Here is a 24,055-nt window from a genome sequence, read left to right as displayed (position 1 = left end):
GCCAGAAATAATGCAGTCAAGTGAAAAACTGACTAAAGTGGCAATTGGTCATCAGAAGCTTTTTTTTTCTCTTATTGGGCTTTAAATAGAGATTCCTCATGGTACTTGAGTTGAAGACCTCTAATTCCTGTTAAAATCAAGTGATGTATGTTTTTTCCGCTCCTCTTGTTCAGATTCTGGTTCTTTAAACTTATACTTCTGGCAGCGATGTGCTCAGGAGCCTTCTTCATTCCTGATCAGGACACTTTTCTCAATGGTACGTACTTCTTGTTTTGTTATGCTCTTTCATTCTATACTACCTTGTGAGTGGTTATAAAATCTAAAGGTGTGATCAGTGTGAATATTGCCATATTTCTTCAAGTAAAGCCACTATCATCCAGGTGCAAAAGAAATACTTGGAGTTGTTTGGAGGGACTAAGTGTGCACAGAGTATATGACCTTCATGTGAATGTGCAGTAAAGAGCATTTTTTTTCTTACCAACAGCAGGACAAATGGGTACTGCTGTGATGCTATCTTGCAAAGTCTTTAAGAAGCAGGGAGCTATAATGGTGCACAAGAAATTGTTCACTCAGGAATGTAGAGCTGCATGTTACTTTGGCTTGTGCAGGCACCTCTGCTGAGGTGCAGCAGCCAGAGACCATGGTGCATGGTGGAGGGGTACCAATTTTCAAAGGGCCATAGTGACCTCCCATGTGCTGGTTGTATTGGCTGCCTGGAAACCTGCAGTGCCGCAAAGGAATTTGAGATGTCGTTATCTTTCATGTTGGTGGCATAAATGCAGTAAAGTAAGATTAAACTTCTTGGGATGTGTTGCAAGTGCTCTGCTGAAGATGCTGTGCCTGAAGCATTTTCAGTTTTGAAAGACACCCTGGCACCCCACAGGCATGCTGGTACTAGCCCAATGCTTAAATCCCAGCTTGCAGGGGGTGCTTCTTACAGGGCTAACAGCAAAATTCCCAGTGATACTGGGATGAGTTTATGCTCTTCGGTTTGCCAGGTACTTGTAAGCCCTTAAGCTGTTGAGTCCAGGTGGGTGGAAGGGGGTAGGATCAGTAACGCAAAGGAATGGTTGTGTCTGCTGCCTGTTTCCACTAAGGCTTGCTTGGTTAGCTGTGTTTTCAGCACCCATCTCCTCTAGCCAGGATGTTTAAAAAGGGAGGAGGGAGGACTTACATGGAAAGAGAATGGAGTGGGCAGACGTACTGTGAGCATGCTGCTCTGGCAAACTAATGTAAAAATGCTTCAAGTCTACCGCTAATAGATGCATTTCAGCTTCTTGCTCTTACTAGGTGTTTGGTCCTGGTTCAGTTTCACGCCCCAGAAGTGAAGGGCTCCTTATCCCTCTGCGAAGTCTTGGGATAGCTGTGTGTAGTTGTCCTCAGTATCTAATCACTGTTTGGATTAGAAAGATCATAGAACTGTAGAATGGTTTGGGTTGGAAGGGACATTGAAAAGATCATCCACTTCCACACCCCTGCCATGGGCAGGGACATGTCCCACTGGATCAGGCTACTCAAGTCCCCATCCAACCTGGCCTTGAGCACTTACAGGGAGGGGGCGTCCACAGCTTCCCTGGGTAACCTGTTCCAGTGCTTTAGCACCCTAAAATTGAAGAATTTCTTCTTAATGTGTAATCTAAATCTTCCCCTCTCCAATTAATAGCCATTCCCCTTGTCCTGTCACTATATGCCTCTGTAAAAAGTCCCTCTCCAGCTTTCTTGTATGCGCTGGTAGTAGTGCAATGCTTTGTACTCATAAGAAGGAAGACTGCCTATCATTTTTGCAGGCGACTATTTTCATGGTGAAAAGTCATCAAGAAATTAAGTGTTTGGGGACAAGGGGAAACAGAACTTCTTGTGCCGATTACAGTGCTATTCCTCAACAGCAGTGTAACATAGTGTGAAGATAGAGCATAAAAAGCTTTGTTCTCCAAATTAGCTTGTGACTTTTTTGTCTAAAGCTCTATTCTGCACATCCTGCTAAACTGCCCTCCAGTCAGCCTCTGAATTTAAAATTTACAGATGGTTTGACTGTTGTGTGGGTTCAGCTTTTCTTCTTTTTCCCCCTCCTATCAAGAAACTTAGTTGTCTTTTTTTTTTTTTTGAGCATTCTCCCAGTTTGGTTACTTTTTCTTAAAAAATACCCAACAAAAGGCCTTTTGCTGTTCTTTCCATGCTTAGCAGTTTGTTAATCATGGAGGAGGAGTATTACGTGCAATTACTAGGTTTATGTGGGCTGTAGTGTTAGATCCACACTGGCCAGGACAACCTTATCTCTGATGGATCCATTAAAGATCCTGCAGTGTCCTACCTGTGGCAGTGGGAGATCCTGAGTCGAGCTATTTAATTACTTGCTTCATTGGTGGTCTGCTTTTTCCTACTGTATCTCTCCAAAACACAGATGCACAGTTTGTTTCATGCCTGTTTTTTATGTACTTTTTTACATGCTAGCTTCTTCCAATTTTTGTTCTGTTTGTTTGAAAGAGAGCACATTTATCAAGTGCGTTAAATACATTTAGCAAAGCCAGATGATTGACATATTTGCTTGCTTTCAAATAATGAGCTTACGGTCCAATAAAAAGAAATCTCTGCATTATCTGCTAAGGGTAACATGCCCTGACTGTTCTGTTCCTCTGCTTTACTTGCACAAGCTTTTTTTTTTCAAAAGGAAAACAGAGGGGTAGGATATGGCTGAACCTTACTCAAGCACTTTGTTGGTTGTCTTGACTGAAATCAGCTGCACACGTGGAGTCATTTATATGCTATGCACTGCACAGCAGCATCTCGTTTAATTAGGTGTCTGTATTTCCCCAGAGACTTCTGATGTTGCATGCAAGAGACCTGTTGTCCCAAGTATCCAAACAGCTACCCAAATATAGTATATGTAGGTCAATGGTTAAGTAGTCAAATAACCTGTCTTAAAACTAGTCAGTGAATACCAAGTGTTCCCGTCTCTTTGGGAGTGGTGTGGGACAGCATTTGTAAATAGTTATGAGCTCCACCTTTGTTTTGATGTGGTACTGAAATCTAAAAAGAGCAGTTTCTTCTCTTCCAGTACTGGGTTTCAATACCTTGCAATTTCAGGGTTTAGATTCCTGTGAAATGCCTTCACACCAACTCCCTCTCACCAGTCACAAATAAAGGTTTCAGTATGTTCTGCCTGAATACAGTAACTCCTATCCTCCACAAAAATATTTTAGGTTAGGGAAACTCAGTAAATGTCTTAACAGGCCTATTTTGAAAATGTAACAGGTTACAAACTGAATTAATCAATCCTGAGTTAGCTGAGCTGGCCTTTCAGCTGAAATCTCTCATCTGCTACGTCTGTGAGCTTGAGATATTCAAATAATCTAACGGCTTCACTGCAGAGACAATGATTCCATTTTATCTCAAGGGAAAGGCGACTGCAGCTTGACCTATTTTTCTATCTCTCTGACTTGCAGCCTGGCGCTACGTAGGAGCAACAGGAGGTTTCCTTTTCATTGCCATTCAACTCATGCTGCTTGTTGAGTTCGCACACAAATGGAATAAGAATTGGTATGTGTTGGACAAGTAGCTGTTTCCATAAAATTCTAATGGACTGCTGAACAATAAATTTCTTGTAACAAAGAATTCAAAAGTTGTATGAATGTAATTTCTGAAATAAGACACTTTAATATGAATATTTAGAGCTGTTCATCTTTGCTTCATCCACTTTCTCCTTCCCCAGCAGAGGTGTTTCCTCCTTATTAACTTCTATTCCACTTATTTATTCTTAGCCTGCTCAGCTTCCAATAAATGGTAGCATGTCGGCATGCAAAAACCTCTTCATTTAAGTTGTTTTATGTGTTACATGAAAATATGTCTGCTAGGAAACAGTGTAGTGCAAGAGAATAAAACTAAATTTGCAAAATGTAGTGTTGAATCTGTGTGCAGTGATCTAAACTGATAAATCCTGCTTTTTTTGTGTCAGCTTAATGCATGTAATTTTTTTTTTCTCAATGTGAGAACTGCTACTTTGTCTTCAACTTCTTTGCTTAGATCTCAATGTGCAAGATTCCATTATCAAACCACCTACACCCCATTATGGCACTGGCTTCGTTTCTGGTTTAAGCATATTTGCTGTTACCTCCCTAGCTCTTAGCCTTTCACCCATTTAAAATATTTAAATTATTCTCCTATGTATACACGGGAACTCCTGCTTCCACCTCCACCCTTTGTCTCTCATTTCTTCCTCCATAAACCTTTGTGGTCCTCTGTTGCTCTAGTTAGCATACTGACTGCTGGGAAGGAGTTTTAGCAAACCTTTGGGCTTTGCTAGATATCTCTTTTCATGGAGGAAGAGGTGAAGATATCCTTCCAATGCATATTTTTACTGCTAACTTCTGTAGATGCTTTTCTGTGGATGAAAGATTTCCAGCAGCAGTATTTAACTTTAGCACTCTCTGCATTACATATTATTTTAGAATGAGTCATATTTCTACAAAAAAAACCCAACAATAGCAAAACCAAAAAAACCCCATTTCCATGCACTGACAAGACACTTGTGCCAAAACAACTTTTTTAGTTGCTATGCCAAAAAAACCCAGTGATCTTTGCATCAGGTGTTTGGAAGTTGAAGAGAGGAAAACAAGATGGACCGTGTTTTAGCTGAGGGAACCTGATGGGATACACCCAAGTGGAGAGGAGCCTCTTTGAGTGAAAGGGTATTGAAACTGTCAGGATAGCATAAGGGGCAGAAGAGAGGCTGTGCCAAGCAATATGCCTTTGCTGTCCTCGTGTGAAGAGCACTGCTCGCTAGCTGAGTCTGGCACACTCTTGAGTTCCCAGGGAGAAAATATCTGAAATATTGAGGTTGAAATGTGCTGATGGGGCTGATCCCAGAGTTTGGGAGTCCTAGGAGTCATGCTGGGCTGTAATTAAAGAAACAGCTGGACAAGATAATATGGAAGATAATGCTAAGGAATGTTTCCTGGGAGGGACCTTACAATGGTGTGTGTTGGTGTAGTGGTGTCCACGTGCTTCAGGAAAGTACTGTCTTTTGGGCTTGAGTATATAAACTATTCTACTGCAGTTCTGGGCAGGGAGGAAACAAAGCTGAGGTGTTTATCTCTATCTCTCTCTCTCTCCAGGACTGCAGGTGCAAACCACAAGCAGATGTGGAATGGATTGCTTGCCCTGGTCACTCTCATCTTGTACTCCATTGCTGTGGCAGCCCTGGTCCTCATGGCTATTTTCTACACACACTCAAAGGGCTGCATGTACAACAAGGTCCTGATCGGTGTTAATGGTGGCCTATGCCTCTTCGTGTCACTGGTGGCCATATCACCCTGTGTCCAGGATCGTGAGTTGCTGACTTCTTCTCCTCCTGAGTTTTTGGTGCTGCCACAGTTGTGTGCCTGGAGGCATGAGCCATGTTCTGGGCAGAAAGTTTCATGGTAGTTCAGAGCTGGTGCTGCTCTTGCTTCTGTCCCTTTACCTACACTGGTCATCAGCCCAGCTGCTAAAACCACAGAAGTGTGAGGCATGTGTTGTGTATGTGGCTCATGCAACTCTTGCAGTGGTATCAGTTGAAGTAATAGCTGTCAATCTCGTTCACTTCTGTTTTACTATTTACTTTTGGGTGCTTGTGATTTACTATCTGTAAAATTTGGGTCTGGAGGACCTAACAGCAGTATTTTGTGCTTCAGTATATTTTATGTGTGCTGTTAGTGTCTTGTATACATTGGGCCTGGAAATAGTAATTTGATTGACTCCAACACAGATTTGATGAACAAATGAAACTATAATGGCAGCAGTTAAATGGCAGCAGCCTTTGGAATGCTGGAGCTTTTGACAAGAGCGGGGGTGTGTGTGATTCTTAACTTATGTGTGAATCTTTGATGCTTTTCTGAAACAGCCAGCATAACTGAGGGACAGACTCTTCTTTTTAACTTGACAGTGGAAGTGTATCTAAGCTTCCTCTAAGACTTGTGAACTGCTTTGAGTAAAACATAAAGGATACTCCCCTCTTCTGAAAGGTAGTAGTGTGTTGTTCTCGAAGGTATATAAATTTATTTTTCAGTTTGTTAAAATGTATGCAAAAATCACTTATTTTCCTCTTTCTTGTAAAGGTCAGCCCCATTCTGGTTTGCTCCAGTCAGGAGTTATTAGCTGCTATGTTATGTACCTGACTTTCTCAGCACTATCCAGCAAGCCACCGGAGACTAGTAAGTTATCAAATGCTTTTGTAATATTTTTACAAAATGGCATGTGATAGATATAAGAATTCAGCAAACTCAAATTAACAAATACGGGCATATGGGAGTGCTGTCTTGGTCTGTCCTGGCCTATGCAGAAATTGGAAGTACTGAAAATGAATCTGTGCAGCAGAGAGACCATGCAACTGGCACTGTCCATGGGCCTTAAATGCTTTGGTCCAGGGGAGCTTAACTTGCCTTGGGTGAGCTGCATCTGTTGTAGCAGAGTAATTCCATCATGTTTCCTACAGACAAATTTCCAAAAGAGTGTTGTATAGCCTACCCTTTATATGGCAAGTGCATGTTCTTGTACTATACAGGACATGACTAAATACGTGACATTTGCTCACATGATTGGAACAAATGGCCCTTGGGTACCTCTGGAAGCAACTAGGTGATCAGCTTCATCCAGAAGCTTACTAGGTCCACCACCAGGTATTAGGTGCTGGCTAGAATGGGTACTAAAATAACTTTTGGTTTTTTTCTCCTAGAATTGGTATGCTAGATAGCCTAAGCTTTAGACTGCTAATGGAGCAAAAACTTGAGTACCAGTTGTCTTTGATTTTGTAAGAAAATATTCTGAGAAAGGACTTCGAGTTATGTTGCAGTTGTTTGAGATGATTCTGGTAGTCAGCAGAGTTCTTGCCTTCTAACCACTGGCTTTGGAAACCAGGGGTAGGGAAATCCCTAGAGTTTTGAGTTCTTTACGCTACAAAAACACAGCAAGATGTTACAAGCAAAACTCAAACTATTTCCTTTTCCCAGGTGACCATCAGAGTCACTTATTTGGACAGGAAGCATTCTTTTTACATACAGAAGATTACTCTGGTTCAAATTAGTAATGCTAAAAATCCCCTTCTTTATTATTGCTCATTTTCTAATGTTGAATAGTTGAAACAACAATAAATAGAGGAAAGTAAGTCCATTGGCAGGAAGGAGTAGTTTCTACAGGTTCCTCCCAAGAAGAAAAGAAAGAGATGGGGGCGGGGGGGAGAATCTCCGTCACACTTGTGCAGTAATTAGATTGGAAGATTTACTTGTGGACATTAAATTGTATTTTTGAATGAATCTAAAAGTTAATTTGGAAGGTATCTGCATTACTCGTAAAACTTGAACACAGGGTAAAAAAAGCAAGAAAGAAAAAAGGGGAAGAATGCCTTTAGCAGTTAAGTGAATGTTCTGATTCTTCTTGAACGTATTGCAAGTGCTGCTATTGCATTTGTCAGAGTATGCATCAAGCACACTCTCTCAGAACTCCTGAATTAAAAGTTCCTCCTTGTCTTCCCAGGGGAAAGAACTCACATGGCTGTCATCTTCTCTCAGAGACGCTCCTTTCTACCCTGTCTGGGTGTTAAAAACTCTCACACCAGTCTATGTAGCCTTTACAGTGGCATGTGCTGGAGAATGTGTGGGGTGCTGGCACTTACTAAGGTGTCCCCTGCCTTGTCCCATCATACTTGCCATAAAATTAGCTAATGTTGACTCATTCCTCAATGAGGGGCTTTCAAACTGGCCGCCTTGCAAATCAACCACATTGCAAACCAGGCTTGAAGAAAATGCAAACTAGAGGTATTTATTTGCAGCACCCAGAAAAGAGAACTGCAAATATCTTTAGAAAGAATGAGCAAACAAAAGGTAATGCCTGTTGAACCTGTGCTTATCACAGTGTGCCTTAGCTTTCTGGTGCCAGATGTAGCTAAAAGGCCTGCTAAATAGTGGACCTGCCTTGCTGCAGATGTGTTCCTGATGGACACAGCTGGGGGATCCTGCATGTCCCTGGCTAAGGTGTTTGTGTGTCAAAGAGCAACGGAGCTGGTGAAGAGTCTGGAGCACAAGGCTTATAAGGAGTGGCTGAGGGAACTGAGATTGTCTAGTCTGGAGAAAAGGAGGCTGAGGGGAGCCCTTATGGCCCTTTTCAACTACCTGAAAGGAGGCTGCAGTGAGACAGGTGTAAGTAACAACTGATAGGTTGAGAGGAAATGGCCTCAAGTTGCACCAGGGTGGGGTTAGACTGGGTATTCGGAAAAATTTGTTCACTGAAAGGGTTGCCAAGCACTGAAATCACTCCTTGAATACTATGTTCAGTTCTGGGCCCCTCACCACAAGAAGGATGTTGAGGCTCTGGAGAGAGTCCAGAGAAGAGCAACAAAGCTGGTGAAGGGGCTGGAGAGCAGGCCTTATGAGGAGCGGCTGAGAGGGCTGGGGTTGTTTAGCCTGGAGAAGAGGAGGCTGAGGGGAGACCTCATTGCTCTCTATAACTACCTGAAAGGAGGTTGTAGAGAGGAGGGTGCTGGCCTCTTCTCCCAAGTGACGGGACAGGACAAGAGGGAATGGCCTCAAGCTCTGCCAGGGGAGATTTAGGCTGGACATTAGGAAAAAATTTTTCACAGAAAGGGTCATTGGATGCTGGAAGAGGCTGCCCAGGGAGGTGGTTGAGTCACCTTCCCTGGAGGTGTTTAAGGCATGGGTGGACGAGGTGCTAAGGGGAATGGTTTAGTGTTTGATAGGAAGGGTTGGACTCAATGATCCGGTGGGTCTCTTCCAACCTGGTGATTCTATGATTCTATGAAAGTGGCTGCCCAGGGAAGTGGTTGAGTCACCAGCCCTGAAGGTATTTTAAAGACTTGTCGATGTGGCACTTAGGGCATGTTTGGGGAGGGGGGTGAGCATGCAGTGTCAGGTTAATCATTGGATTTTGTGATCCTTAGGGACTTTTCTCACGTAAATGATTCTGTGATTCTATAAAGACTTGTTATCCCTTATTTTGCTCTTACGTTCTCACTGTGCTGTGTGTCAAGGAAGTTGATTGTGCAGCCCTGCAAGGGTACACAAAATCCTGCCTCACCAGTTCAGTGCACTGACTTTGAGTTTATTTTTAAGCTGGATGTAGCCTGTGCTGTGTTTTGCCCTCTGCCCCTACGAACGGTTGTGCTGTCCCAATGGGGATGTAGAGTGGCTGCTGGAAGGAAAAAAGACGTGGGAACGCAGTTTGTCTTAAGCAGCATTGGCTCAAAAAGCTTCTAATTTGAGATACGGTGCAGTTGTAATCTCTTGCTTTGGAGTGGTGCTGCAGGGTACTGCTCTGCTTTGCTTTGACTGCAAGCAGGCACTAAAAAGCCAGATGCTTCTTGGAATACTGAGGACTGAATTGATTTGATTTCAGGGACCTAGAAGTATTTGCATAGGTGTTAAGACAGAATCTTGCCTTTAACTAGTGCATCTCCTTTTTTTTTGGTCTTCTGTATATCACTCTGAGAACAGGGCAGCTACACATCACCTGTTTTTCATGAGTATGAATATCATAGTTGTCCTCAAGGCACCCCTGCTTTCAAAGAAATGTATGGTCTCCCGTCTGTACTATCTTGGTGTTATATGGCTCTGTGGTCTTGGAAACCAAGTCTTGGTAAACTTTCAACTTCTCATTTCTTAGTTCACCAGACAGTCTTTTCTCCTTGTTCATGTGGTTTGGTCAAACAGGAAATTTTAGTACTCTACTAAGGTGTGATTTTGTTTTGCCCGAAACAGAGAATCTGCCAAGTCAGATTTACAGAATTCTTTTTCTGTATAATCCTTTTAAAAGATAGATAGAAACCACTGAAATGTGCCTGCTCGGTATCTGAAGTAATAAAAATATTTTTCTGAAAACGTTCAGCATGAAGACACCGTTGAAATGCAGTGAAATGAGCTTTGCTCACAGTTCTCTGTTTCTTTTGTTTTGTGAAGTCCTGGATGAAAACGATCAGAACATCACGATCTGTGTACCTGAATTTAGCCAAGGCCTGCACAGAGATGAAAACCTGGTTACTGGCCTGGGTACTACCATTCTGTTTGGCTGCATTTTATATTCTTGGTAAGTCTGGGGGTTTGCGGTTACCTCATTTTAAATGCAATCTTGTGGTTGGCTGGCAGAAGCTTATCACAGACCTTATGCAGACAAAGTAATAGGGAGAAGTAGAATAGAAGTGAGCTGGAACATTTGTATTCCCCTTAGTTTCAGAGTGGTTAGTGTTCAACAAGATGATAATCTAACTTTTGAAACAAATATATTTCTTTAACACCAAATGGAGCAATTTACACCTAGAGGTGGAAGGGATAAAATTCTAGCTGCCTGTGATCCCAAACAATCTTGGGATGCTTAGATTCTGTATTTACTCTTTCTATAAGAAAAACTCTATGCAGGTATGTCCATGTAAAACTACATGAAATTTCTGTAGCCTCTTAGCAGAGGCTTTAACTGTTCGTCGAGGGTCTTTAACACAAACAAAACTGTTGGGAGGGTTTAGGGCTTCCTTTGAACAAGTGATGAGCACAGTACTGCCGTGAGGGTTTGCTGGCAATCTCCTGCTCTAAAAAATATGTCTGTGCTTGTATAGTTGTGATGCTTGCCTTGTATTACTGCAGCTCCCATCAATAAATTGCCATGCTCCAGGAAGGGGGCAGAGAGGGAGTAGCTGATGACTGAAAGGTGATGTATCACTTGTTTTGGCTCTGTGGGTTGCCAGGGGACAACATTGCCCGAGTGCTGCAGGTTTTTGAGCAGGTTCTCCTTCTGAATGAGTCTACGTCAAAATTCACATACTGAAACTCCTTCATAATTTTGAAGTGAAAATGAGGGACTTTCTGAAGAGGTAACCCAGCTACTTTTTTGCTATCAAGTATGTGTATGTTTTCCATTTAATTCTGATATCAGATACGTGGGTGTCATATATCATGGATCTAGTTCACATTAGAACGGTATTTCCAGTGCCTCAGGAATGTATTTTGGGAGCACAGACAACCTTCAATGTAGCCTGCAGGGAAAGTGTGTCAGGTAACTGGGGAGATAATAAGGCCTTCAAGGGCAAAGTTTTGAAATGTTGCTTGCTAATGCTCAGTGTGTACAGCAAAGCATTAACACACATCCCCCAGTGCATAAATGGAAACTTTGCATTACATATCCTGAAAGGGGAAGACTGATAAAGAAATGTTTCTAATCAGAAGAAACTAGAAAGGATGCCCCTCCAGACAATTACAATCATGCTAGAAAGTGATTTCCAGCAAAATGGTATGCTGGCACTAGCAGCTGCTAGTTTACTTTTGAAAATTGACTGCTGCCAGTGACCTTTTACTTCACTGGCAAAGCCTTTACAGAAATACTGAGCCAAAGTTATGGCTGTGAAGTTAATATATAAAAGTGTTGGTTCTGCACAGCAGGGAAGATCTCTTTTGAACTGCAGTTTGGAGCACTCTTTGCTCTTATCGGATGGTGATGAATTCACTACTTTTCAGGAGTGACCTACTTTTCAGTTGGCGATTCAGGCTCAGTTGGCCAGTGGCTGTCTTGTCAGGCTGGTTTATATTTGTGCAGAGCGTACTTTTCACATGCTTAATGCTCTATCTGGGAAGATGCTTAGCCTAGACATGGAGTAGACTGTTTGTGGTTGTGTTGAAAAATCACCTTGTTGGGCTTAGACTTTTTTGTTTTGACGCTGTCTTCCTTTGTTTCTAGTTTGACCTCAACAACACGTGCAAGCTCAGAGGCACTGAGGGGAATATATGCAGCACCTGAAACTGAAGTGAGTTCTTGCTTCCTCCCACAGGATTTCTGCGCAAACTTCCTCATGTGCTTTTCTTGCTGTTGTTTTCTTGGCTAAGTAATCTATAATAAGGTGAAAACAAAAGCTTCTTTGTAGCATACATACTGTGTGCCTCTGAGTATGGACTCCGCAGGGCACTTGTCCACATTGGCCCTTCTGTGGCTCTTGCTGGCCCCATGGAGGTGCCTTTTTGTACTGAAATAATTCGCTGCTCTTGCAGTTTATTTAACATCCTGCAGACTTCCTGTAGACTTTGTTGTGCTCCACACAAGTTCATATCCTCTCATTTAAAGGCAAAATCAGCTGGGAAGCTCTCATATAAAGAAGTAGAGTTGTTCTTGAATGCTTTCAGTCCTGGTTGCCTTTGTTCTCATAGCAACTGACTATAATGCCAAGTTCCTATTTCTTATTTGTATTTCCACACATAAGTAATTCTTTTCTTTTTATCTCTGATTTCATCTTGGGTTGTGTTTTTCATCCCTGTTTCAGCAATATGTTTCTTCATTCCACCTGCGTATTTCTATGGCCTTCTTATGCTGGGAGCACCCAGAAACACAGGGACTTGTATATTTTCTTGCTAAGTAGCAATTACTCCTTACTGAGACGTGTTAGTGTCATGCTTCAAATGTATGTGTGTTTTTGGAGTATGAGTCTCCATCCCTAGCACTCTCTACATAGGTGTTACTTGCATCTGCAGTCTTAATATCCATTTTTAAGTCTTCAGTGAGAGTGTATGTGAGAATCAGAGCTTCTGATGAGGCACTTGGTGTTTGCAGTAGCTGGATGTGGGGAAGCAAGGTGTGTTTCATTGTGAAAGCACGTCAGTTCCGGAGAGGAGTTTCTTGCTGGCAGGACGGTGCTACTGAGCCAAGTGCCTGGTGGCTTCTCACATCAGCCCCAGCCTTGTGCGCAGGACCTGTGCCTTCCTGCCCTGCACTGAGGAAAGGCAGGCCAAGATGGGGGGCACCAAGGAGAAAACAGCCGCCCTTCATGCGTGCCCACCTTCCTGTGCCAGCATGGAGCCCTCGGAGGTCTCATCCAAAGGGCCGTGGGCTGCAGTGCACCCTGTGGCAGAAGCAGCAGGCAGGCTGCAGGCGGTTGGCACTGCACGGATGTTGGATGCAGCCCCCACGCTGGGAAGGTTCAGCTTGTCTGCTGCCATGCATGCCTATGGGATTATTTCTAGACTGTTTGGTTTTAAAGAGCAGCACAAGAGACACCAAACACAAAAATAAAGAAGTAACTGGTAAAGAGACGCTAACTGCACTCTGATTGCCTTCCTTATGGCAAAGGGCCTTTGTCTTGTGGCCAGCAGTGTGACTAGCAGTTGCTTGTGGTGTACACAGGGTCTGTCAGCCTCTGTGCTGAAAACAGCTAAGCTTGAGAAGGGGCTAGTGGTGTCCCTGCCAGCCTTGCTAATTGCCAATTGCATCACTCTGTGTATGCAAGGACTTAATTGCAACTGATTAAAAAATTTGAGAGAACCCAGGACTTGCTTCGGGATGTGAGTATGCCCCATAGTAGAAAGAGGTGTGGAGTCAAGGTTTTATTTAAACTCTCAACCAATCACTTAAAAAATAATGGGCTTTATGGCTTTTCATGAGGTTATGAACCCAGTAAATAAATGCCTTTTGTGGATATGCAGGGTAAAAACTGCCATTGATATTTCCATTGGATACCTTACCTTAAATGCTTGCTATCTGATTTTTGAGAGCATTAGGAGAACTTGCAACTGGCCCAAGCAAACAGACAGGACAAGCTAGAATTTGAAGCATAGAATTACAAAGGGAATATCTAATCATGTGCGTGAGGTATCACAGCCAAATTGGGACACCTTAAATGTGGTTTTGTACCCTTCACGCATTCAGATATAGCATGATTTGACCAATCACTAACACCCGCACCACTGGTTACTAGTCATAGTAAGACTTTGCAAAACAACTGGATTTTCCTGGACAACCAAGACAATGCAAGCATCCTAGTCCCTCTCACACATCTTTAAAACCCTCACAGCATTGTCTTGGTTGTCCAGGGGTATCTTTTATCTTTCATGGACAGCTCTAAGTTTCCAAGAAGCAAAGTCCTTATTTCCAGGACCAGGCTGTCCTTTAGTTGTTTTACTTAAGCAAGAACAGTACCAAATTCTCCAGTAAGACTCCACTCCCTCATTATATTACGGTGTATACTGAGAACTAATATACGTTTAAGAAGTTGGTACTCTTTCATACTATAAAGACTAATTGATACAATGGCTAGGGAAGGGAGTTTTCCTGACAGGATTCATTGTCTTCATCAGACCACAGCAAAATAAATCACAGAGTAGGATTTTATCAGAACAAATCATGTTAGTGATGCACTAGAGAAAGTGCTGACTTGTAGTGTTGTCTGGTGCAGACAATGCACTTATATGTTTATTGAATGGTCAGCATTCTGTCCCATTTGCGTTACTGCTTATCACACAAAGTGTCAGTTTCAGCTTTTCTTTTTTTATCAAAAAACAAATAAATTCTTCATTTAAATAAAGCAGTAGAAACAACTTTCTGCTTTCATTTATTTTTCTTGTACTCATTCTGGCTCCATTTCAGCAAATTCTTGCAAAGATAAGTACATATCTGACTTAATGCTTGCACAGTTGTGATTTCCAGTCCATGCTACAGGGTTTTAAAGCTTCTTTATTCTTTAATTTCAATAGAGAATTTTTTTATTTAAACACTCAGGTGCAAGTCTGAAGAGGTAAGCCCCCTTTGAGCCCCTTGAAAATGTAGCTTTTCTACCATATTGTCATAATTATTTGCACCAGTGTCTGAGTTATGTAAAATGAATAGAGTAATTCTTAAAGAATGGTTAATTTGATCCAAATCTTACTGAGTAGTTTTTCCAAAACTTAAAGTGCTGTTATGAACTATTTGACAAATCCTAATTTGAGTTCTGTGCTGGCTGGAAATACAAACCAGACTTTTCTAAATTAGTCACTGTAAAGTACACATAACAGACCTTCCTTCCTTAAATGCTGGTGTTCTTTGCTGAAGCACAGAGACTCACCCTTCCTGTTGTCTGTTCCACAGGTAGCTCGTTGCTGCTTTTGCTGCGTGCCTGATGGAGATGGTAAATACATTGTCACTGCACAATTTACCTCGCTTGTGGCTTCTAGACCAAAGCCAGGAGAGTAAGGACACAGCTGCAGATAAAGAGCTGCTTGTGTCCTTGTTCTGTAGTACCTCAGACTGAAGCAGTTGAAGTGCTCAAAGTTAGGCTAGGGAAGGAAACAAGAGATGTAACAATACTATTGTAGAGCAACACACTAGTTAATAATTCCTTAAAGGACATTTCATTACTGTAACACAGAAAAAGCAATGTCTACTCTGTGTGTGCTTGTGGGTGTGGCTGCTGGATTTTTGGCTCAGCAGCTCTGCAGGGATTGCAGTTTAGGAGTGAGTTAAGAAGGGAGTGTCCTGTTTGCATACCTGGTACAATTGGGTTATTGGCTTGGACTTAACAGAAAATACTTTACAGGTAGAGCAATTTAAATAGCCCAACTGCTCAAAAACTAGCCAGTAAGCCAGGAAGTTGATACAAGGCAGGATTTCAGTGGCTTTACGAAAGGCTTAGGCCCATGCCCTGAAGGCAGGGAAATGTCCAAGTGTTGCTCTGTATCACACTTTCCTAAATCACAATATACATGTTCTGCTGTGTTCGTCATGAAGCCAGCTGCTGTTTTCAGTTCTTATTAAATTTGCAAAAGCTTTCTTGTTTCCTGTCTCTTACAGCTGATGCTGAAGAGCACGTTGAAAAAAGGGGAGGCCAGGCTGTGTATTATGATGAGAAGAAAGGCACGGTGTACAGTTACGCCTACTTCCACTTTGTTTTCTTCTTGGCTTCGCTCTACGTGATGATGACAGTAACTCATTGGTTCCAGTAAGTATATTCCTTTAAAGCTGAGAAATTAATGTCTCTCTGCACTGAGATGGGGAGGTGTGAATGAGAACTTCTGCTGTTAGTGTGTCCCCTCTCCTTAAGTAAAGAGCTGGAAAAGACTTTGCAAGTCTTTCCCAGGTGATTCTTGATCAATGTCTTGCTTTAAAAAAGGGGCTGCTCTCCCCTGCTTTATGTTTGGGTTAACCTAGTTGAAGTCTGTGATCCACTTGAAAAACAGAGGATACTGCACTCTGAGACATGAATAGTGAGTTTATTGCTTCTTTTCATATTTTTTTTCCCCTTAACAGTTATGAAAGTGCTCAGATTGAAAACTTCTTCACTGGAACCTGGTCCATCTTCTGGATTAAGATGGTCTCCTGTTGGTGTTGTGTCTGTCTATACTTATGGACTCTAATTGTTCCACTTTGTTGCCCAACCAGAGAGTTCTCAGTGTGAACACTAACAAGGTTCTTCTGTGTTTTTCTTTTTCTTTTTTTTTTTTCTGTTACAAATAAAATTCAACAGTCATTTAGTAATGAGGAAATGCCTATTGCCCACTTACCATGATGTACTGGTTAGTAACTCTTTTGTCAGACTAAAGGAATGATTGAAGACTTTTTCTACCTTTTTTAATTGTCATGAACATTGCCCAAGGGAACAAATCCGTTCCAAAACTGTGATGCTGATATGTGGAGTGTAGGAAACACAGTTATTGTATGAACTGGAAGTGAAATGCTTTTCCAATAACTGACAGTCTTTCTCAGGCTTCATTGGCAAGAAAAGAGAAAATCATGGTGCATATCTATCTTCTTCCTTCCTGTGAATGTTGGGTATCTTCTAGCAAATACGCGTTCCTTTTTATACTCTTTTTTTTAACTCTTCTACAGTTTGCAGTAATGATTTGGGTTGCTGTTTTGTACAGCATGTAATTCTTCTAAGTAGTATCCAGATAATTTTTTTTCTGAAAACATAGCTAAATACTTCTGTAGAGATAGAGAATATGTAAGAATTTGACTACCAAAGCATCTACTAAAACTTGTTTATCTAAATATTAAATATTGAATATTAAGTTATCGTATAGCTAGATTGAGAAAGGAATGTACCAATGATAATAGAGTATTTATTCTGTTTTAACTTTAAAAGGCACCTGAATATTTTCTACAATTCAGATCTGGTCCAGCTGTTAACAGAAAGGGAGTTATACACACAAATTAACTCTAAATTTTGTCCAACATTACTTTGCCAACTCACTTAAATTGCAAGTTGTGTTTACTGCAAAGGAATTTTAAGATATGGTACATTCATTATTCAGAGCGTTTGCTGTTGAGAAAATGCTAATTACAGGAACATTGCCAGTTGCTGGTAAATTTAAAAGTGCAGTCCTCCATTAGTTTTCTACTCTGTTGTTTCAACTTTTATCTAAAGATCTAAGGATCTTCTGTTCTGTATCCATTACTAATTGCATAATATTTTAAATGCAGTAATGGTCAGAAGAGGAACATAGTGCGTCATCTTCCTTTTCTGCCTGTGTGATGGTTGGAAAGTATTCTTTCTAACTGCTGTATTTCTGTACTCCTCTGTTGATGTTAGTTTTGCTCTTTGGATGGGAGTTAGCCAACCAATCCATTAATTAAAGTTCTTATGGAGAACTCCTATTCCAAGCAGTGGGGAGGAGTCAGAAAAACAAAACCAGAAGACACAGATGTAACAGCAGTTACCTTAGTACAAGTGACTGGCTTGACAATATTAAACCCTACCATGTCCCTTCTGTTTGCTTTAAGCAGATGATTTGGTGGTAGAAAACAGCTCACAGACCCTAAATGCTGATTAAGGTTGAGCCCTCTGTAGTTATCTACGTTCCAGTGGGATGAATTTATGACTTATTAGTCTCAGAGGTTTTATCTTCTCTGTCTACATATATATACACATACACACATACAATGTGAAGTATGCAGGATATAAACAAAATCAACTACTTTAGCAGTTCTTTTTTGAAATATGATTGATCCTTAGATCTTCACCCAATGCTTTCTGCAAAACAAAGAAAAGCACAATGTAGAGGCCAAGACATGGCCGAAATATTTGCATGCCTTATTTGTTCTGTTGCAATAATTGATGGTTAACGCAACGTGGTGAGTAATCCTGAAGTAACAGAGCTCAGTTTTGCTCTTAGTTTTTGTTACCATTTTTAACTGCCGTGTTGCTATTTTATCCTAGGGCTTCTTCCCTGCTGGGAGCTTGCTAGGGGTGTGATCTTCCTAGCCACGTGCATTCTTACCTCAAACAAAATTAGGATATATGCAGTCCTGTGTACTTATACTACCTGCCCCAGTGCTTAGGAACATCATCTGTCATGAGATCTGAGGAGTGAGGAGTGAGTAGTGTGTCCAGAGGTGACTCTTGCTGCTCTTTTTAGTGCCTAGGGGAAAAAAAAAACAGTTGAAACTTAGCTGTGACGCTGAGTTAGAAAAGTAACAAATAACTCTGGAGAGGGGGGCAGGGGTTTTGTTACCTTTTGCCTCTGGGAGGTTCTGATCTCACTGAGAGCTCTGCTAGCATGGGGTCTTGTCAGTATGTCCGTGCCTGCATTTGGAGTCTTCTGCAGCAGAAAAAGGACTTTGTTAATCTGTTCACAATAGAGCTCTAGAGAACAAGGCATGCACTGTGTCAAGTAAGGCAGGGAATGGTTGCTCTTCTCTGGTTCTGAGAGCAGGCATCCAAATCACAAATGTGGATGATCTTAATTATGTGTCTTGGCCAATGGATTATCTTAATTGTTTATGAAAACGCTTATTTTACGTAGGCAGTATCTGCCTGCGTAAGGACTTCCTGCACCTCCTTGTGCTCATTTTTTAAAGTTTATATTTAAGGAAATAGGTTTTGCACAGGGAAAGCAGGGTTGTAAGAGTAAAGTCAACAGTGAGCCATGAGACCATTCTTCTTATACAATGCTCGCCTCACTGATTTGATCTTTCATCTGTCCCTTCCACTAGCTATTGATGTTCTGCATCTAGATTTGTGGTGCCTGTAGGGTGGGAAGGGAGCTGCCTACACTGCTTTGTCTGCTTCTGAGCAAACATTGTGAGAAAAGACCCCAAAAATAACTATGACCGATGTGTTCATGCTGTGGCCCAAGGTCCAGCTGTGGATCTCCTGGCCTTTCCAAGGAGTCAGTAACTGGTGGCACCTGGGTGTGCAAAGCCTCTAGTTCCTGGGTAAAGCATGGCTTCCTGCTGGCCAGGTAAATGTTACAGTCTTCGTATTCACCAAAAAAACTGTGCTGTGGATTTCCATGTGCCACAGTTTAATAAAGTATAGGGTGTAGGTTTCAAATGCCCAGTTCATAGATTCCAAACAGTTATGCAAATAGGCTTTCAAAACCTTTATAAGAAGTGCCTTCATACCTGCTGCTGTAGTAGCTAATAATTCCAGTGGCACTGGAACTGGAAGACCTGAACTGAGTTTGCGACTGGGTGATGCCGCCTTGTACATTATACCAGTGTGTGCAAGACAAAGTCAGACCTGTCCTGTGTGTGGGACACCTAATAATCTGTGCTTGACAAACCTGTAGGGGTGAGACTGATTCAGATATTACTGTCCAGTGGAAGATGAACTTGAAAAACTCACAGATAGCCTGATGCTATTGTAAATAAGTGAGTAGTTGTTGCTTACATTTACATTTAAACTGTAAACAGTTAACTTCCTCTTCCGGTATCTTAAAGTGAAGGTAACTGCTATGCTTGAGGCAGTTAGTTTTGTGGTGTCATTCCAGCGTTGTGCTGCCACTGTTGGCTGAATTTTTTTCCTTGATCTGAGTGAGCACTGCAGCATTTCTGGCTCCTGTTATTTTTGGGCTGTGTGAAGTGAGGAAGTTGTTATTACAAAGACAGGAAGACTAGAGAACATGTCCTGTACTAAGTTTCTTCTAGTTAAATTTAAATTCGAACTAATGGTATCGTTCAGTGGATTCTTGGAGGAACAGACGGCATTAGCAGAAGTTAATCCTGCTGGGAAGATAAAATGATTTTATTGATGTTTTCCTGCTTTTTCAAATTTGCTATCATAAGAAAGGTTGTTCGGAACCTCACTGCTGCACTGCCATCAGAGATGGGAAAAGTGTTAGTTTTTCTCATGAAGGCAACCAAGACCCACAATCATGACTGGTTCTTGTTTGGGGTCAACTCCAAGTCAGTGGGATGGACTTGGAGAGCAGGTCTCTGAATCCAAATAGCTGGACCAACAAATGAGACATAAAACCTTATGAAGAACACATGGAAAGCAGATGGACATGCTTGTTTGCTGTTTACCACTTAATTTGTTAAAGTTGCAGGCAGCCTTTGCAGCTGGATTCCAACTAAGGAACTTCACTGTGATCACACATCAGAGTTATTGCACGTCTGTGAGCTCTTAGCTTTGTGTTTCAAGCATTTCCATGAAGTTCAAAAAGCTTGTACTTGCCTGGCTGATTTGGTAATTCTGGCTGGGTTGGGCCACTTTCATCTTAAACGGGTAATTCAGTTTTGCTAAAGTATGTGTAGTCCAAAGAGAGGGCCTGTCCTCTCAGAATCACGAACACTGCATGTATATTTATTTATTTATTTTGTGTTTTAGCACCTTTTTACAAATCTAGAAGCGCTTTGAGATTATAAGCTATGCATCTGTAACTGCTTCATCAGCCACTGGTGCAGCAATTCCGGGCCTAGAATGTTGCTATTAATGAAGCAGTCATTGCACTTGTGAAAAAGCTGGGTTTTAACAGTCCTCTGGTTTTGACCAATGCATCAGAAAAAATTGGGAACTCAAGATGGTGCTGCTTGAACTTTGGCTAGTGGCCCACAGTGCCATGGGGATCTCTGAACAGATTGGTAAGAAATCCACTGACTGTTTTGAAAATGTGTTATGAAGATTTAAACTGTTAGGCTTTTCTCCTAAATAAGTTGATGAAGCAAAATATCACAAGACTGTACCAGCGTGGCTAGGTGAGCAAGATTATCTGCAGCTAGAATTTTGCTCTCATCTTTCCTTCTGGGCTTTAGGAGCAATGTCTTTTGCTTGCAGGCTGTATCTCCTCATTTCATTTGCCGCCTTCTCCTTGGACTTGTTTTTTAAAGGCATTGTAAACCTGCTTCACTCTCATTCTGCTTCCTGTCAAGTGGGATGTCTTTGGTGCTAGAAACCAGCAAAGACTTCTTTGCCAGGTCTCGTCAATCCTTTCTGTTTTATAGCAAGACAAACCTGCAGTGTTGAAGCAAAGTCAAGGATTACAATGTCTTACATAGATCAGTTTTCCTCTGTGAAAACTGCTTCTTTGTTTTCTGAAGTGGCCTACAAGTTCTTGTGGGAGGAAAACACATAATCAGCGCTGTGACATTTTACTTTGTGTTTTCAATTTTGTAAACTGTAGTTTGAACCGAGTGTTCCACATGACTGTGTAAGGGAATGCCAGGGGGTCAAGTGCTTAGAAAGCTTTGGCTTTTTGTACTTGCACGTAGCTTGGGAACTGGTATGTCTCTGCATTTTTCAACCTTCTGACAGCAGAATGCCTGAGTGCCCCAGGATGGGGATGCAGATATACTACATAGGGTTTGAAATAGCAACTTTGGGAGGTTGGCATGCTTTCTAATGCCTGAAAAAACTTAGTAAGTTTCAAGTAGCCTTAAGTCCAGTTTTGTTTTGTTTTGTTTTGTTTTCTCTCAAACTTGGTTTCAACTCACTTCACACCTGTCCAATAATGATATATTTTGAAAGTTGGAATTTATTTGAGATATAAGCCATGTTGGCTTCTCTCCATTTGCTAGTCTCCTGGTAGCTCCCAGTGCTGTAGTGTACAGCTGTTTGCACAAGCTTCCTTTAGAGCCACAGTCGTCACCTTTGAAACTGCTCCAGCAGCTTAAAGCTTCGAGGGCTTTTGCTCACCAGAGCTGCAGGGTGCAGCGCTGCAGCCGCACTTTTGCCAAAGAAGCCTCAGTGTGAAGCCAAGAATAATTCTGGAAACCTATTGGGGATATAATGTCTTGTTACTTATATGATAACTTTATTTTTCCTCTTACTGATAGATGTCCAGGTGCTTAGGTGTCGTTGGGCATTCATGCAGACTTAAAGCGAGGAATGTTAACTTCCAGAGAAAATTGTTTAACATGTCATATACAAGCTGAGATGATACTTTCTAGGAACCTATGGGTTAATTGTCTGCTTTTTTTTACCACTAGTGAGTGGTGTTCAGTCTTGTATATGCCGTGTTTGAAAACTGGATGCAAAGTAGTCAAAAGGTAAACACTTTTTTCTTAAAGGTGAGGGGTTTTTAATTAGTCTTTTTCAAATTTCATATTATCTCAAGGGAACTTTTTTGTGTGTATGTGTGGTTTTATTAGCTGTAGTTTTTATTAAGCCCAGTGAAGTGGGTTTTTTCTAGTTTATTTAACATTTTTTTGCGAATGTTGTGATCTGTAGTAACTGTAACACTTTGACTATAAAGGTTTGGTAAAGATTTCAGAATTTTAAGATCTTAATTGTAAAATAGTCAATAGCTTTGCCCTTTTAAAGCATGTTAATGGTTTTTATGGACACTTCCTTTTGTATACTGAGTGAATGTATTGTTATAGATTTAATGTTTAATGGACCAATAAAGTTTTTCTTACATTTGAAATGAATTGTTGTGATATATAAAATTTGAAAAGTCAACTCATTCTAGGAGAAACTTTGAATCCATGTAAATATGTGAGCTAAGCAGTTACTGCACCACTAAAAATAAATTGGTTGATCTTTTTTGTTCAATACATTTGGATGATACTTACCAACAACTAAAAAATGTTAGCCCATGGATTACATGGCTTTCCTGTCCATATTATTTTTGTACTCCTCCAAAACACGATCTTCGAAGATGATAGATTGCAGAGAGTTGTCTAAGGCATCTGCTTTGTGCAGTCCAGCTCTCCGAGATGCATCAGATACCTCTGAGAGCAGACATAAAATGTTGCCCAGGCAAACTATAGCACTGAAGCCTGTGCACCTGTTTGAAACAAGGATCTTTGATTTTATTTTTTTTTCTTCCTCATTTGCCCAGACGGTGGGAGTAGGCAGGTGCTGAATTTGACAGAGAACAGGGAAAGTGCTGTTTCTCTGTGGGCACAGGTCCCTTGCTTCTTACTATCTATGTTCAGGCTGTTGCAGAGTCCTGTATCAGCCTATGCCAGCTACAGCTTGCCTGTAGGTACTGGTTTGCACCTGTGCCATAGAGCTGACCAAACCCACACTGTGACAGGGGTTCCTTGTGGTTACAACAAACTGCTGACTGAATTTCAAAAGGTCGGATGGTGGCTTCTATTCTTGGTACAGAAGAGCTCTGCTGCATGTAGCTGGGAAGGTGTGAATTCTGATGGAGATGCAAAGCAGAGAACAGTTCCTGCATGGTGCTGAGGGTCTGTGAGAGTCAATGACCTTTGCTCAGCAGCCTCCTGCTGGTCTGCTCATCCCTGCCTTCATCCACCCTGCAGCATCCTCACAGGATGTTCCCTTCTGGTGTTTCAGAGTAGTAGATGAGCAGGCTCCTGGTGTGCTGGATGAAGAATTGGCTGAAGGGGCAGAGTTCATAGGATTGTATGAGTGGGGCTGCATCTGACTGGCAGCTGGTCTGCAGCAGTGTTTGTCAGCTCCCAGTTCTCGAGGGCCAGTCCTGTTCTGTATATTTGTCAATGAACTGGATCCAGGAGCTGCATGTACCAACAGGAGTTTGGCTGATGATACCAAACTGGGAAGGTGCTGCCGATTCCTGAGGGGCAAAAGGCTTTGCAGAGGGATCTGGGTAGGATGCAACATTGCACTATGATTAATGGAATGAAACTTAAGTTCAAATGCCAGATTATGCGCCTAGGATGGAGTAATGCCAGGGACACATATAAACTGGGAGAGGAGTGGCTGGAGAGCAGCCCTGCAGAAAGGAATCTGGGGATGTGGGTTGGCAGCAGGCTCAATGCCAGTCAGCAGTGCGCTAGCAGCCAGGAGGACAAACAGCATCCTGGGATGCATCAAACACAGCACAGCCAGCTGGGCAAGAGGGGATTGTCCTGCTGTATTCAGCACTAGTGCAGCCTGAGTTCTGTGTGCAGTTCTGGGCCCACAATTTGATGTGAAGGCCCTTGAATGCATTCAGAGAAGGGCAGCAAAGCTGGTGAAAGGGTGGAAGGCCAGATGAGGACTCTAGGTTTGTCTAGTTTGGAGAGAAGGAGGCTGAGAGGGGACCTTGTTGCTCTCTACAGCTTCCTGAGAAGGGGAAATGGAGAGGGAGGTGTCTGTCTCTTCTCTGTGGTATCCAGTGATAGGATGCACGGGAATAGCACAAATCTGCAG

At 41.9% G+C, this 24,055-nt stretch overlaps 1 protein-coding gene across 1 annotated transcript in view; it reads left to right on the top strand.

Moving 5' to 3' along the window:
* The window catches only part of SERINC5 (serine incorporator 5), a 44,255-nt gene extending 21,898 nt beyond the window's left edge, over nt 1–22,357 (top strand). The window contains exons 4-12 of the mRNA XM_069880736.1: nt 174–256; nt 3,444–3,537; nt 5,112–5,323; nt 6,093–6,188; nt 9,942–10,068; nt 11,707–11,773; nt 14,860–14,899; nt 15,562–15,709; nt 16,018–22,357. Of these exons, the coding sequence (XP_069736837.1) occupies nt 174–256; nt 3,444–3,537; nt 5,112–5,323; nt 6,093–6,188; nt 9,942–10,068; nt 11,707–11,773; nt 14,860–14,899; nt 15,562–15,709; nt 16,018–16,165 (1,015 nt within the window). The 3' untranslated portion in view covers nt 16,166–22,357. The remainder of the gene's footprint in view (nt 1–173; nt 257–3,443; nt 3,538–5,111; nt 5,324–6,092; nt 6,189–9,941; nt 10,069–11,706; nt 11,774–14,859; nt 14,900–15,561; nt 15,710–16,017) is intronic.
* The last annotated feature ends 1,698 nt before the right edge of the window (nt 22,358–24,055 follow it).

Source organism: Phaenicophaeus curvirostris, chromosome Z, assembly GCF_032191515.1.
Source record: "Phaenicophaeus curvirostris isolate KB17595 chromosome Z, BPBGC_Pcur_1.0, whole genome shotgun sequence".
Lineage (NCBI taxonomy): Eukaryota > Metazoa > Chordata > Aves > Cuculiformes > Cuculidae > Phaenicophaeus > Phaenicophaeus curvirostris.
Note: the sequence above shows the minus strand (reverse complement) of the source record. Positions and strands in the feature narration are given on the sequence as shown.